The following is a 15,723-nucleotide window of genomic DNA, read 5'->3' on the forward strand; positions in this document are numbered from 1 at the left end:
CGTGGACTGGTGTTCGTGACGTTTACCACTGGTTTACACGGGTCGATCTGACGTCACATAGGCAAGCATTCGATAGATAAATGTTGCTGCTGGTGACGTGAAATAACAGTCGTACCAGTTGGGTGAGAGACTGTACAGGATGGAACGTTGTACCTATCGCTGTGAGTGTAGTTGTGCGGAAACGATGTACCTATTGCCGTGTGTGGGGTTGTACGGGTGGGAAGGCTGCTGTGAGATTGTGTACATATCGTACTGATTCCGTCATCTCCTCCATACCCTCTCTTGTCTTAGGTACGAAGCGGACGACGAGAACTCGAATAAATTCATATATCGCAGTATTACACGAAATACTTTAATACTCTTAAGAACATTTACAACAGAAAGAAGATTTCTTTTGGAACAAACATGACGATCCGTTGATAAGCTCTGGCTATCACATATTAGGAGACTTGACAACTCTACAAGAAGAATTGGCCGTTGTCCGACTGCCCCCTGTTTCACACTGTTTCACAAGAGTCCCTTGCACTGATGCTTAAAGAAGTCCGAGAAGAGTAGTCTTCTATAAGGACAATCTGGGTCCTTATCCCATTCGTCATCCCTACTAGCTTAGCGGCTTACTTCCATGTTAGCTCTCCAGGGTGTTGAAGATGATGGGAAATCGATGATACGTGGGTGAAGTTTCAGTATTTTTCGTTCAGTTTCTTTTCTGAAAATAAGAGCAAAAGGATTATTCCAAAGATTGTTTAAACTAGAGTCGGTTGGTTTCCACGTCTATTGAACATTATTCGTATTTCATTTAAACCTCTGGGCGTTTCACGCCTTGAACTAATGTTAGGTTTCTGCAAGCGGTATTCAAAAGCAGGTATGAAGATAGGAAACACTTTTTATGGATAAACAATTTCTTTATTGCAATAGGTACGATGTTTCGGTGTAGATGCCAACGCGTGATTAAGCAAATCATTTCAATGTATCTATTGCAATAAATAGGTTGTCTGTAAATAAGTGTGCCTCTTAATATTAGTTTTACGCCACATTCAGCAGTATTCCAGCTATATTGACAATGTCTGTAAATATTCTAGTCTGGACAAGACAATCCAATGATTAACAGCATGAGTATCGATCTGCGCAATTGCGGCACGATGACATGTCACAACCAAGTCAGCGAGCCTGACCACTCGATCCCGTTAGTCGCCTCTTACGACAAGCATGGGTTACTGTAGGTCAATTCTAACCCGGATCTCCTCGGGTCTCTCATTCAGCGACATGCGGTACTGAAATACATGACGTCGTTTAAAACGCCTGGGACTGAAATTGAAGTATTTCACACTCATGGAAATATATCGATTTATGTTTAAATATATTTCACACAGGTGTAATCTAAACATAGTAAAACTCAAAGTAGTAACGATAGCAATGAGCTGTTGCCATGGAAACGATGTAGACAATGTCAGGGAGATTAAAGCAAGACTTCCTCTTGTTTGCCCGTTCTAAATGATATGTATATGTTAATATAAATTAAAATATTAACAAAACATGGCACAATAATCACTACAGAACTCTCAAAAATATCTAGAAGCCACCAAATTAATTACAGTATATAGGCTCGAACCACGTTGTATGGTAAATTACGCAAGGTGAATTTGTACCCCCTGCTTTGGGTGTAACAAAGGTTCACCCTGCACTCCAATCAGGTCCAGTCAAAGCAGTCTTATGGCCACCGGTGAACATATTTCACGAGATTAACTGAAAATCATGCCATAAAAAATTATTTTAGATATGAGTGAACTGTACTCATATCATCTGCTACAAATTGAATTATCTTGATTAGGTGGACCATGCCAACGACAAGTTTGATGAAGTATGGAGATTTCCTTGTGTCCCCATTGCACCATGGTAAACATTCAAATAAAAACTCCGTCCGCATGGGCATGGCGGTCAGGACGTTGTCAAAAGGAGCAGTAAGGTCCGAATCATGGCCAGACGAATTACTTACATCCATTGGAAATGTGAGAAATATCGCTCAATAATTGTGCACGCAAGTATGTATTTTTAAGATATATGCATACTCTATGCTTGATATGGTTGTCATGGAAACAAAACCTAAACAATGACAATGACTAATTATTCTGTAAGTAAACCTACCTACCTACCTACCTACCTACCTACCTACCTATCTGTCCGTTCATTATTCTTGTCTGCTTAATGTGTACATGAATTATCTAAAAATATATCCATAATATAAATGATACCGCAGACTAAGCACAATCCTGACCTGGATGATGGATGTGACGAGAGGAGACGGTAATACAGGTCTGTATCACAACTTCTTTCGCAGAACTAAATGGATTACACAACAATCTGTCTAAAAGAGAACAATTCAATATGCATCAATCTAATAATATCCTAATTGTGAGTTGATACAAAACATAGATGCATCAGTGTCATTCATGAAGAAGGCAATCATTTGACAAAAAAAATAGTGGCAAAGCAATATGGCAGATGATCCTTAAAATCTCCTCATGCGCAAGGCTTTCGAAGTCAGTAATAACATCATGTTTTCACTGTCTGGATTTTTTAGCATTTAACATATTCGGAGCGACCATAAGAATATCCTGAGAAGAAAAATGGCAGAAGTCAACTACTTATTTGTGGCAGATGCAACTTTGGACATAGGGATTTTATCATTTTAGTGTTTTCTATTCTGTATATGTACATATATTTTTACCAGTACATATCATTTTTATCAATGTATGTTAGTGAGAAGCCGGAGCAACAAGACAGATGTGAGTCACAGCACGACCCACGCATCTGCTTTCCAATTGTAAAGAGGAGTTTTTTCTAGCGGAGACACATAAATATATTGGTGCTTGGGGGAGAATTGGCAAATGAGTGCAAAGGCAGGTGTAGATACTCATTTGTCCCTGGTAGTGAACACAAAAATAGTCTCTGCGAGTCTAGGGGTTGACACGGAAACAGAAGAATTTTTGGGTTTTTTTATTTTGTTTTTTGGGGAGATTTGGGCTTTTTCGTTAGGAACGAGACATCTTAGATTTCAAATCGAAACAGAACGATGGATGACTCTCCCACTCGGAACGGTTGAGCGTGTGAGTGAGTTTAGTTTTATGCCACATTCAGCAATATTTCATCTATTTGGCGGCGATATGTAAATAATTGAGTCTGCATCAGAAAATCCAGTGATAAACAGCGAGGTCATCGATTTACACAACTGGGATACGATAACATGCGTCAACCAAACCAGCGAGCCTGACCACCTGATCCCGTTACTTGCCTCTTAAGACAAGCGTGGTTGCTGAAGATAGGTTCTCACTCGCATCTTCACGGATCCAGTTGGTACTGAATACTGTTAGTAGTAAATAAGTATTATGGCGTGGATCAGTCGAACATGAATAAAGATAGAGGTTTATTTTTCTACAACACAACGTCATCGGAGCTCTTATCTAGCATCACTAAAGTTCACATTACCTAACTTAATTTCTCGCAGTACATATGTTAAATGAAATGACCTATATGAATTGACCACAAACAGAACTTTTAACTTTTTAACTTTAATATTTATTTTCATAACAAGTATAATTATATAAAACATCTGTTCATGACTTCTGATTTTACATCAGGAAATGTAAATAGAGTATTTCCTTAAATGCGCATTAAAGTTCAGTTTGAATCGAAAATGGAGTTATATTTTACCCTCCTTTTGTAAGAACATATTAAAAATGGTCGGCAAGAGGAGTAGGTGCGTTAACGTATGTGTGACGATCAGCTGGAATGGATTTCACGAAAGAAAAGCGGACGAGCCGCAGGGTGCATGAACCCTCCCGTATGACTAGTGGTCGTATGAGAAACGGGTGTATGACTAATGGGCTGCAACCACAATCGCTGTCCCATTATAACGTGCCATCGTTACATTTATTTAAAATCAAAAGACTGTTGTAAAAGAATTCGCCATCTGCTCGATTCAGTCAACTGCACGGTTCCATTAATTGCTCTTAGAAATAAGCTCTCACCATGAGTTTGTTTAAGTTCTGAAAACATATTCTTATGAATTCTGTTTATATTGTGTATTGCAGTATTCCATTTGTACATGTGGCAATGGCGGTTTCTTATATGAGTGACAAACTCAAGAAATTTGTTGATGTACTGCCCGCTCACTCACATTCAGATGATCAAATCACAGAAGTGGTGATTATCACATATTTGCCCGTGAGTATATAGGGGACTACGGGAATCTTTACAAATATGGCCGTCGGTGCACTGGAGACATCGAGGAACTTCGTCAGTTTGCCCTTCCGTATATCGGGGACTACTGGGGTCATTACAGATTTACCCGTCCGTACGTAGAGGAATGTGGGATCGTTACAAATTTACCCGTCCCTATATCCGGGACTACGAGAATCTACGATAGCTCAGGACTTGCCCAACAGATGAATGAGCACACACAGAGAGAGAACTCTACTGAACGATATGAGATCATCGATGTACCTGAAGCTTAAGTAAAACCACTTGACTAAATTACCTTGATTTGATTTTGGAATCCCAGGCAGAAATTAATTCTGATTCATATGCATAAAGAAATAGATCCGCAAGGAAGGGAGCACAACTGATGTCCATCATATCGTAATGTTTTCCCCAAACATTTTTCAAAGATATACTCGTGGAAGCATATAAGGGACGTCGAAATAACCCATTTATTTCTATCGAACTGGGACTTCAGTGGGATGCATAAAGGGATATCCAGAAATGCATATTTACTCTTAAAATCGGACAAAACTTTTAAAAAATCGGATAATTATTTAAACAATAAATCAGACTGTATAAATTGTAATAAGTTCGTTCAACCACGCATGACGACGGACCGTCGACTCACCTGGCATAAAACAATACATGCGCTGTCCACAAGGACAAATGATCATCTCAAAGATATTTTGTGTGTGGGAGTGTGTTTTCTTTTATCGTTTTGTCTTTTTTTGTTCCTATCACCCGAAGATCGACGGGAATCATTTCATTTTCCTCGTCATTTCCCGAAAGGATTATCATATCTTAGCTAATATCTTTATCCCCTTGTCCGACTCCAACCATTTGAGATTACATTGTAGCTATATCCTTAATAATTTCAGTATTAAAAGTATTATTTTTCATCTATCATGCATAATAAAGCTAAGTCTCTTTTTAAACTGGGCATTTAAAAAGTGTCTTTTTTAATACAACATCCTCGCACACTAATTTGCATAAAGGAATGGGGTTAGTGAGTGTAGTTTTACGCCGCACTCAGCAATATTCCAGCTATATGGCGGCGGTCTGTAAATAATCGAGTCTGGACCAGACAATCCGGTAATCAACAACATGAGCAACGATCTGCGCAATTGGGAACCGATGACACTTATCAACCAAGTCAGCGAGCCTGACCACCCGATCCCGTTAGTCGCCTCTTACGACAAGTATGGCTGCTTTTTATGGCAAGCATGGGTTGATGAAGGCCTATATCCCATTCTGTAGTTTAATTTAATTTAGTTTAACAGATATCTCACATGTTCGCACATTAACAACATAAATTGTAAATATTTCCCACAGTACTTTTATTTGAGGTGTTGTTTTCATTAATCTGTTCTTGAGATAACCTTGTGGATTTAATTCCTGCAGAGTGACATACCAGCGTGAAATCGACATAAACCATCATTGATAGGTCATGACCTGATGGGCCACAGGAAGACTGCAGAGTAATATGCTCACGTACAAAAGAAAGTGGATATTATATTCCGTTCCCTGCAATGCAGCAAGGCTACTAAATAGTCAGGGAAATCTAATCAATACCTAGTCTGTATTATCACGTTAGTTCCTCGTTGAGACTTCACACATTATAACAACGCTTGATATGTTGGTCGGGGTTGTTGTTTTGTTGGTGCAGGTGTTGTTTTGTTTTGGTGATTTTTTGTTGGTATGTTTATTTGTTTGTTTGTTGTTGCTGTTGGGTGAGGATTTGGGGGTGGGGGTTTAGGTTGTTACGTTGTGTGACATGTGATTTATAACCTATCAGTGATTTGAAAAACATACTATTTTCTTTCTAGAAATCGAACTATAAAGATATATTCAGGTGCATCGTTACATCACTGAAGTGCATGTGTGTGAGAGAGAGAGAGAGAGAGAGAGAAAGAGAGAGTGTGTGTATGTGTGCTTGTGTGTATGAATACCACTGTTGTATTATTTACTATTTAAGCATCTCCATGGAAACAGAAATTATTCATTATCGTCCTGGAGTGAGTACGTACTACAGACCTATGCCTATGCATTGTCCATTCTCACTAATACTGCTGATTAGGATGTATTTAACTTTCCCTACAGCAAGAAAGGGTTACTTGAAAGATCAGGATGCTAGGGCAGTGGTGTTGCCTTATCCGTCCTAACTCATCACACCGATGGCGGGTGTTTGATTTCCCAAGGCACTGCTATGTGCGAAATTCATTTCTCCAGTGCGTCAATTTTACTGCTACAAGGTTGCTGAATGAAACGTAAAACAAAATCTAGTCAACCGAATTAATGCTTTTCGAACTCGACGGACCTACTAAGAACCTCACCAATTGCCCATGACAGAGAAGTCTGCTTTTTCCATGCATCTTTGGGGCGATGGAGTAGTCTGATGGGTAGAGTCTTCGTTAGTAACGCTGAAGACGTGGGTTCGATTCCCCACATGGGAACAATGCGTGAAGCCCATTTCTGGCGTCCCCCGCAGTGATATTGCTGGAATATTGCTAAAAGCACCGTAAACCTAAAAATATCACTCGCTCATGTATGTTAACTTGTTCTAAGTTGGGTTGTTTGGAACAAAATCAATATTTTTTCGTTTTCTGAGTTCAAGAAGATATGGTACTTACCAAAGATATAGGAGTACGTCTCCACACCAATGCACACAGCTCTACCTTGCAGCAAGGCGTTCAGAGGATTAGGATCCGAAATGTCAGGCCGACATTTGAGGCCATGGGCACAACGTCCCACCGTCACGCCACACGACTGTCCGGCCCGACGGGCACACACAGGGCAACACCCACAGATGCCGGGCTCCAAGACTAGTTCGCAGTGGTTGACGGGGAGAGAGCAAAGGTTAGTGTCACATGGAGGGCACTGAAACATGTGCTGCATCGTTTTGCGGTCCAACACCACCGCATCCGACTTCGGCCACGGTGCTACCAAAATTGCCACGCTCAGTACCACATACCGCAGAGGGGACATCGTTGTGAACAAAGACGACACCAGCGCCAATTGGTGCCGCGACGTATTAAAGACGGAAAGCAGGAGTCAAAGGGTGAAGTGCACACGAGTCCCAAAGTTTGACTTCAAATCATCACACTGTGAGCAATAGCTACGTGTGTAGGCACTTGTTGAGTGATCAGCTTGTGCTGTGGTGATCATTATATTTCGTTGGCTTATATCGGCGACAACATAGGCGGCTCTGGGCCAAGTGTCAGTCATCACGGGCTCCGCCCCAGCATTTCGCCACTCCTTCACATTCTCCACCTTAAATGCTCTACCACCGCTTTTCATATCTGAGGCACGTGGGTGAGCGCTCAGGATTAAGATCAATGGTTGGCGTCAATAACAACACTGTCACAACAAAAGCATATGATTGAATCGAGCGTTACCTAAAAAGTTGATCGTGGACTGCGTGAAAACAACATGCTTGGTTTCGGTAGAATTTTATGGGGGACTGATGATAAATTTGGGTTTTGTTCTTTGGGGGGTGTTTCTATCTGTTATTTGGTATTGCCGGGGTGGGGTTGGGGTTGGGTGTGTGTGTGTTTGTTTGTGTGTGTGTGTGTGTGTGTGTGTGTGTGTGTGTGTGTGTGTGCGCGCGCGCGCGCGCGTGCGTGCGTGTGTTGGGAAGGGGGGGGGTCCATTACTTAGGGTAATAACTTAACTGTACTGGTCTAATGGTGTAAGTGTTGGCTCGCCACCCGGGTTCGATTTCCTTCATAGGCACAATATGTGAAGTTGAGTACTTGTGACTCCTGCCATGATATTCCTGAAAGCCATACTCATTCACGCACCCTTTGGTTAGCGCAGTAGAGCAACTACGTAATGGCGCTTACTTTTATTTTATGGGTTACGATGTCACATTAGTAATCAAATCACCTTACCCATTCTAACCAGTTCCACGTGTGCCAGTTTTGTGCGTTAGGAAACAACAGAGCATGACGATGGCACTTACAGCGACCTGATTTCGCTGAATAAATGAAATACCTGTCTGAGCTGAACTGAACTTTCATTACTTTCCTACCGTCGTCCACAGCCATTCGAGACCAATGAAGGTCCGGGGATAGAATAGGTCCTCAGAAACCCATGCTTGTCACAAAACGCGACTTCGCTTGTAGTAAGAGGCGACTAAACGGATCGGGTGGTCAGACTTCGCTGACACGTCATCGGTTACCAGATCACTGGTTGTCTGGTCCAGACTCTACTATTTACTGACCGCCGCCATACAGCTTGACTAGTGCTAAGTGCGGCGTAAAACTAAACTCACAGCATTTGAAGAACGTATGCATACAGGAACAATACACGATGGCATTCAGAGTAAACAACAAAACATTTCCATACAATTATGAAATACAGGTTACCATGTTATTAAAATTTTTGCACAAACATTTTGCTAAAGGTGCTTAATTTTTAAAGATCCAAATCTTTAAATCAAGACAAAATTAGGAACAATTGTGATTATTGGGAAAATACGGTAGTAAAACTGTAAATATTTCTCTCTTCCTTAAACCAGTGGCAAGTGAGAAATATACTGGACAAAAATGGGTAGGGATATGTGTAAATTTTGAAATGAATAATGGTCTATTTATTCAATGACATATTGATGAGATATCAATCATTAAAATACCAATATTTCTTATTTTTGCCCAGTATATAATGAAACTCATAATCGTTTGGAACGACATAATCGTTTCGCTAATGGTGCTCTGTTCCAGTTAACTTCTTTCTGAAATCTATTCTGTATCTACTATTCACGCATCCGTCCTTGCAACACCAAATTAGTGGATGTTCTGTGGCGCTACATTACATGAAAATACCGTTAAATTGGAACCGATGATACCAAAATCCTACCAAAAGGAGTCATCTGCCCCAAGATAACTAGCAAATATCATTATTACAGTTTTAAAAAGCAACATCAAGTTAAACATTAGTGAAGAAGAACGTGTAATAAATTCGCACATGTGAATGACGTGTGTATATATCAAGTGAACTTGAGAAACCTAATTATTATCCTCTATGATGCTTATTAGGCCCGGGCAACGCCATTCGGGTTGTAATTTACTCTTCGTTTTGATTCATCATGTGGATTTAAGCAGCATATGAAATTCAAAGAAATGTCACATGGGAAATGTCACAATGTCACAATGTGACAGTTCATGAAGTGTTCTGTGGCTGTTGGTCTGTTTCAGGGCATCCCAAAAGATGTTCGATCGGGTTTAAGTCTGATGATCTGGCGGCCAGGTCATGGTCTGATTCTGGGGGAAATCTCTCGTGACACGTGCGGTATGCTCTCTCTGATGGTTGAGAATAGGAAGGAGGTGTGGATGAAAGAGAGTGATGACAGTAGCCTTATCACGTTGCCCTGAATCAACACCAACTAACTTATCCTAGTGCAGGTTATAGCTGCCCACATCATCACGCTGTCCTATACCTTTCTGGACGCAGGTCCCGGCTTCCATCGCGTCGTTCCAACAGAAATCTCGATTCATCCCTGAACCAGATTCAGCAGGCTTGAACACTGGAGCACCATTCAACGTGATTCTGACTGCTGCACATGCAAGCTTTCGTCTGTTTTTTGAGTGTTCAGGATCATACTTTCGCGTTTCCTTCAATGCAAACTGAAGAATACTGAAATGCAATTCCTAGAAGTCAAGGCCGGACTGAATTTCATTCAGTACTGGGTGACTGTTTGCTCATCCTCTTAAGCCTCTCAACATCATTCAATTCCCTTTTTCCGCTCTGGGATCTGGTACAGTGTCGCATCGGGTATAAACATTTTCATTTTAAGTGACAAATGATACGTTTGACATTTACAGACATCACAAAGGGTAATATGTATTCTATGATAGTCAACTAATTCAATTAGAACCAGCATTCATGAAAATACAAATGTCACAACAGAGAAAACTCCTACAGAATATGAAACTTAATACATACAAACTGAAAACAAGTCTTGATCATATAATGATGATAGCTGAATGGAAGTAAATATCGTCATACAAATAACAAAATGTATATAGCTGCCACTCGGAACGACGGTGTCGAATTGCTTCAGCAGTCATCTGTCTAATCTGAGTACCAGGCCTTGGGTAAATCTCTGTTCATGTAATGCTTCAAAAACAGAAAAAGTGAGTAAGCTTTGAACAAGATGTTTTAGATGAAACCCTAAGTGGTACTGATTCAGACACACGAGCGCGGGCTACATATATGAGCTGCTGGGGACCAGTGAACAACGTATTTATCTTGCCGAACACCTCAATGTCAGTTTGTACTGTTCTAAGCATGGGTATTGGATCATACACTTCAACAAGCCTCTGTGAATGAAACGATTCGAGAATCGCAGTTTGTTTTTTCTCATAGTAAAGTCGCCGCGATGGAATTTGCTTCTTAGTACCCACAGGGACTACACTCGAACGTTTTGTCAAATTGTATTAATTGAAATGCGAGGCAAATCCTTTCATAGCCATCGCTAGGTCTTGCGCCACAAAAAAAAAACAAATTTAGAGGTATCTCCTTGCGTCGATTTGCATTCGCAAAACTTCCGTCATTTCCGTGTATTCGGCGTGATTCAATGTTATTCAAGGTGAAGAAGTACTACCACTGCAACTGCAGTCGTCATCACTCCATGAGTAGGGGTGTCCAAACCTGTGAGTCAGGACTGACTTTCACTTGGTTCATAAAGCTTGTCACGGAGCAGAGCTCTAAAGATCAGAATGCCATTAATAAGAACAGATGATAATTAAAGACGTATTGAACGGTAATAGATAACTGTATATAAAGGCGTCCATATTCTCTGGAATCGCTGGAAATGTAAAAATATAGTACATGCCCACGGTTTATTAGATAAGCAGTTGTGTAACAGTAATGCACAAGGCTATTTTGTTCACACAGGTGTCGGTACATTTCTATGAAAAGCAACATTTTACTAAAACTTGACCAGGGAGTCATTATGTTATGAAGCAATACAATTCTTCATGCCATTCATGTCTTTTATCTTAATTTCCCACTAATGCATTAAGTGAGGGGCTTTTGGGTCATTTTTCGAGGAGTTTTGTCCAGAGCCGCTTTGGGTAAAGGGGCTTCTAAACAGAATCTCTAAAAGAAAAAATGACAAGATTTTGACCCTACACCCATGTGGTGTGACGATTCATGTACTTACATGTACGAAGTAAACATTTGTAAGAGCTGATATTTGATTGTCTGCGAGTATATAGTTTCTGTTTGAGATGTATCTTAGTTTTTCCCCTGGACATTGACAAATAAAATAAATAAAACAAAAACTTGCTCTGACACCCCAACCCAATAAAAAAGTGAAAAAGGACATGACATTCCCATGCGTGCCAAATTTAAGGTCCTTGAGTCATCCGCGCTATGAATCCAAATCATTTTTTTTAATTGTAAATATGTAAATGTAAATGTAAATTGTAAATATGTACCCCTAATATCGTAATTAATCGTTGGTTATTCATAGGAGATATAAATATATTTTTCTGGATTACCGATATTATATTATTTAATTGATAGTCCTCCTTAAATCCAATGGGGAAAAAAACCTGAAACATGCTAATCAAACATGTTTGAAGTATACCCTGGGCAAGCCCTTTAAACAAGTATATTGATACGGGTATATCAATGATACTATTAAATCCGTATTTAACAGATTAAAGTATCATTGATTCATATTTTATGACAAAACAGCCTATATCAATATGTATATGCGCGCAGTAAACGCTAAATGTTAGATCAAATAACAAGAGGAAATTGGATATATTCCTTGTACATCGGCATATTCCTGAATTCTTTGTTAACTACACATACAAATAGTCCAGACCCTGGTAATATGTGAATAATAATGTAATGATGTCGTGATAGATGGTATGCATGGTACTTCATTGACTGACATGTCATTATTCGATCATGAATAATCCTCAAAGTAGACACGGTAAAAAGAATATCATGAGATACTTATCGACCTCGGTTTATAAGTTTTCCAGCAAATCACAAAAGCATTTAAAAAATGATTGTCCATATGATTATGTTATGAGTGCGTTACTGAAACCGTGATTGTGTGTGATGTCGTCACGACCATGGCTTGATCTTTTATGTTAATAAAGGTCACCTTCGCCGTTTGATATTTCGGCAGATCTTTCCCGCCTGAGGGATGCATGAAAGGGGTTTCACTCCTTGACACGCATGAGAAAAGGTGTCCCTTCTTGGAACACATGGGAATCTATTACTTACTTGGGACGCATGACAAAGCGTGTCCCTTCTTAGGACGCATGACAAAGCGTGTCCCTTCTTAGGACGCATGACAAAGCGTGTCCCTTCTTAGGACGCATGAAAAAGGGTGTCTCACCATGGGACGCATGAGAAATGGTTGCCCTCCTTGGGACGCATAGGAAAGGCTATCCTTCCAAGGGACGCATGAAAAATGGTGTCTCTCCTTGGGACGAATGGGAAAGGCTGTTCCTCCTTGGGACGCATGACAAAGCGTGTCCCTTCTTAGGACACATGAAAAAGGGTGTCTCACCATGGGACGCATGAGAAATGGTTTCCCTCCTTGGGACGCATAGGAAAGGCTATCCTTCCAAGGGACGCATGAAAAATGGTGTCTCTCCTTGGGACGAATGGGAAAGGCTGTCCCTCCTTGGGACGCATGGAAAAGGGTGTCCTTCCTTGGGATGCATGAGAAAGAGTGTCCTTCCTTGGGACGCACGAGAAAGAGTGTCCCTTCTTGGGACACATGCAAAATAGTGCCCCTCATTTATTTTATTTTGTATTATTATTATGAATAAACGTCGCCTTGGACCTGTCCTTTCGTGGGACGCATGATCAGGTGTGTTCCTCTTGGGTCAGTTGCTCTGATTTATCTGGCCTGGCAATTTGTATTGTTGTTATGCTCACTGAGCTTGGTTAGTTACGACCCAAAGTTGGACATAATTTACACACATCTTTCTAAGATACTTGCAGTTGTGTTGACGATATTTACATTTCTGTATTCATTTCAAAGCTGATACTCTGACCATATGAAAATAAACGACAACACATGCAAAACACTGAGATACGTCAGCTGTTATGTATGATGTACTCACCTATTTAAAGGCTTTGCAACATTCTGTCTTTTAGCGTGATATTGCTCCAATATTTCTTTAAAAAAAAACTGCATAAAAGCACATTCAGAACACATAATCACATCAGTAATGATATTCATGGTTATGATAGATAGATAGATAGATAGATAGATAGATAGATAGATAGATAGATAGATAGATAGATAAATAGATGTGCTTCAAAGTAGATGAAATACTCACCGTAAATAAAAAATATCGTCTAGACAGCGGCAAGTATCTATTACGTTCATGAAAATATAATCTACCACTATGTCAAAATGTTGTGCCAAAAGTACGTTTCTATACAATCGATTGCGGCCTTCTGAACTTTAGCCTTCCTCCCACGTGGAGCAGAAATGACACGATATTACTAAAATACTGTTCAAAGAGCACTTAGCAGACCTCCACATGAATAATGACCTCAAGTTATTAATAGTGAAGAATACCTTTGTATTAACACCGCGGCAGGAACATGTCCCTACGCAGCCATGCAGTTACTGCGCATCGCTTGTCATGGCAGTATCCTCATCAACGTCTTATTTGCCAGAACCACATCCTCTACCTGAATAATTAGACGCGAGTCAAATGGCGAACTGATCCGCTCCTGAACTGTTGACAGCACTTTGATGAAGGAATTAGAGTCATTATGAGTGGCTGAGTTAGATGATATTGCTGAATGTTTGTTATATGAGTTAATACAGGAGGGGCCAGTCAATGAAAGACTGACGCGACGGCTTGAAACACAGGCATTAGGGTTACAGGTCGAATCATGTGGGCAGCTTATTTGTCTGGTGTGGGTTCCTTGTCTGGTCAAATTTCGAAAGCAGTCCTTTCCTGATGTATTGCACATGTTATAGTGTCTACTTCAGGACAGCCATGACCAAATATTTCTAAAGACCAAAAACTACGTAGCCAGGCTATATGATATTTAGTTATTATTGTTATTTAATCTGCATTCTTAATATACATGCTCACATCTATACTGAATGTGAATGTTGAGTCCGGTGTTCCGAGTGTCCGTGTAGGGACGACCGCGAGCAGGATTATGCCGCTCGCAGGAAAGGCCTTGGGGTTGAGTTGGAAGTCCGCTCACCTCATTGAAGTATACTTGTTTGTCATGTCTTGTTTAAGCAACTAAAGAAGTTCGAATTAAAATATGCTCCCGTCTTCATCAACATACTTATTTGTCCTCGTCAACGTAATGTTCATCTTAATCATGAGCCAATCCCCAGTCGACGCACCAACCATATATACTTCTCACGATGACGTATGAAACAAGTATTTTCAGTTTAATATCATTATCAATCTCGACACCGATTTTAGTGATTGTCAAATTGATTTACCTGATAACATTAGCAATATCACGCGAACACAGCGGCCCTCAGATGGGAAAAAACATGCAAAATGTGTGGCATGAATATGCTCTCACCTGCTCCCTGATCGGAGTAAACGTACTTGTAATCATTCAAAAACAAAGGGGTCCTAACTTTATTTTGATGGATGATAATGCCCGTCCATGCATCAAGGTGCCTGGAAATGTTGTTAATTATGTTGTATAGAGCATCATCATCACACATATGGACTGGCCTGCAAGGTCACCTGGTTTTATTCCCATTGAGCATTTTTGAGACATTATTGGAAGTCGTGTTTACGTATGGCAAGCTTTTATTAAGGTATTAAAGATATCTTGAATTGTTTTTAAGATATCTTAAACTGAACTGAAGATATCTTGAATTGAATTGAAAATATCTTGAATTAAATTGAAGATATATCGAATTGAAATAATTATTGATATTTCCAATGAAATTAAAGATATCGCGAATTGAATTAAGGATATGTTGAATCATATTAATGATATCTTAAAAAGAACTAATGATATCTTGCATTGAATTAGAGATGTGTTGAAATTAATTAAATATATCTCAAATAGAGAATATATATTATGGGATTACTGATATCTTGAATTGTATCCCAGATAATTTCCCTGTACATACATTTAACTGTCATGTTTTATTACGATGAATTTAGATAATAATAGGCCGGTAAACCGTTCAATTCTTGTATCAACGGTAGCGAGCTGGCTGGTTGACATGTTTCTACATGCGCCAAGTTTCTATAGTCCATTTCTGTATGTGTTCAGCATTGGCGGTACGCAATGCCAGCAAATATTCCCCAAAGTTAGATTTCAAAATCCAAGCAAACTTAAATTCACGATAAGCAATTCAATAGTAACTGCTGTTACAGTCATAAAGTACGTTTCTCTGGACAGACTCACCGGGTGTTTACATTACAGTTTCACTGACCCGTGTGCCAAATCACAGGGCAATGTGTTAAAGAGCTGTGGTTGTGA

General features: G+C 39.9%; 1 protein-coding gene across 1 annotated transcript; it reads right to left on the bottom strand.

The window, feature by feature from the left end:
• Nucleotides 1-680: 680 nt before the first annotated feature.
• Nucleotides 681-7,242, bottom strand: LOC137262171 (insulin-like growth factor-binding protein 5). Its single transcript, XM_067799955.1, has 2 exons — nucleotides 6,888-7,242; nucleotides 681-706 (listed from the first exon to the last, which is right to left on the bottom strand). The coding sequence occupies exons 1-2, from the start codon at nucleotides 7,240-7,242 to the stop codon at nucleotides 681-683; spliced, it is 381 nt and encodes a 126-aa protein (XP_067656056.1).
• Between the last annotated feature and the right edge of the window lie 8,481 nt (nucleotides 7,243-15,723).

Source organism: Haliotis asinina, chromosome 14 (assembly GCF_037392515.1).
Source record: "Haliotis asinina isolate JCU_RB_2024 chromosome 14, JCU_Hal_asi_v2, whole genome shotgun sequence".
Lineage (NCBI taxonomy): Eukaryota > Metazoa > Mollusca > Gastropoda > Lepetellida > Haliotidae > Haliotis > Haliotis asinina.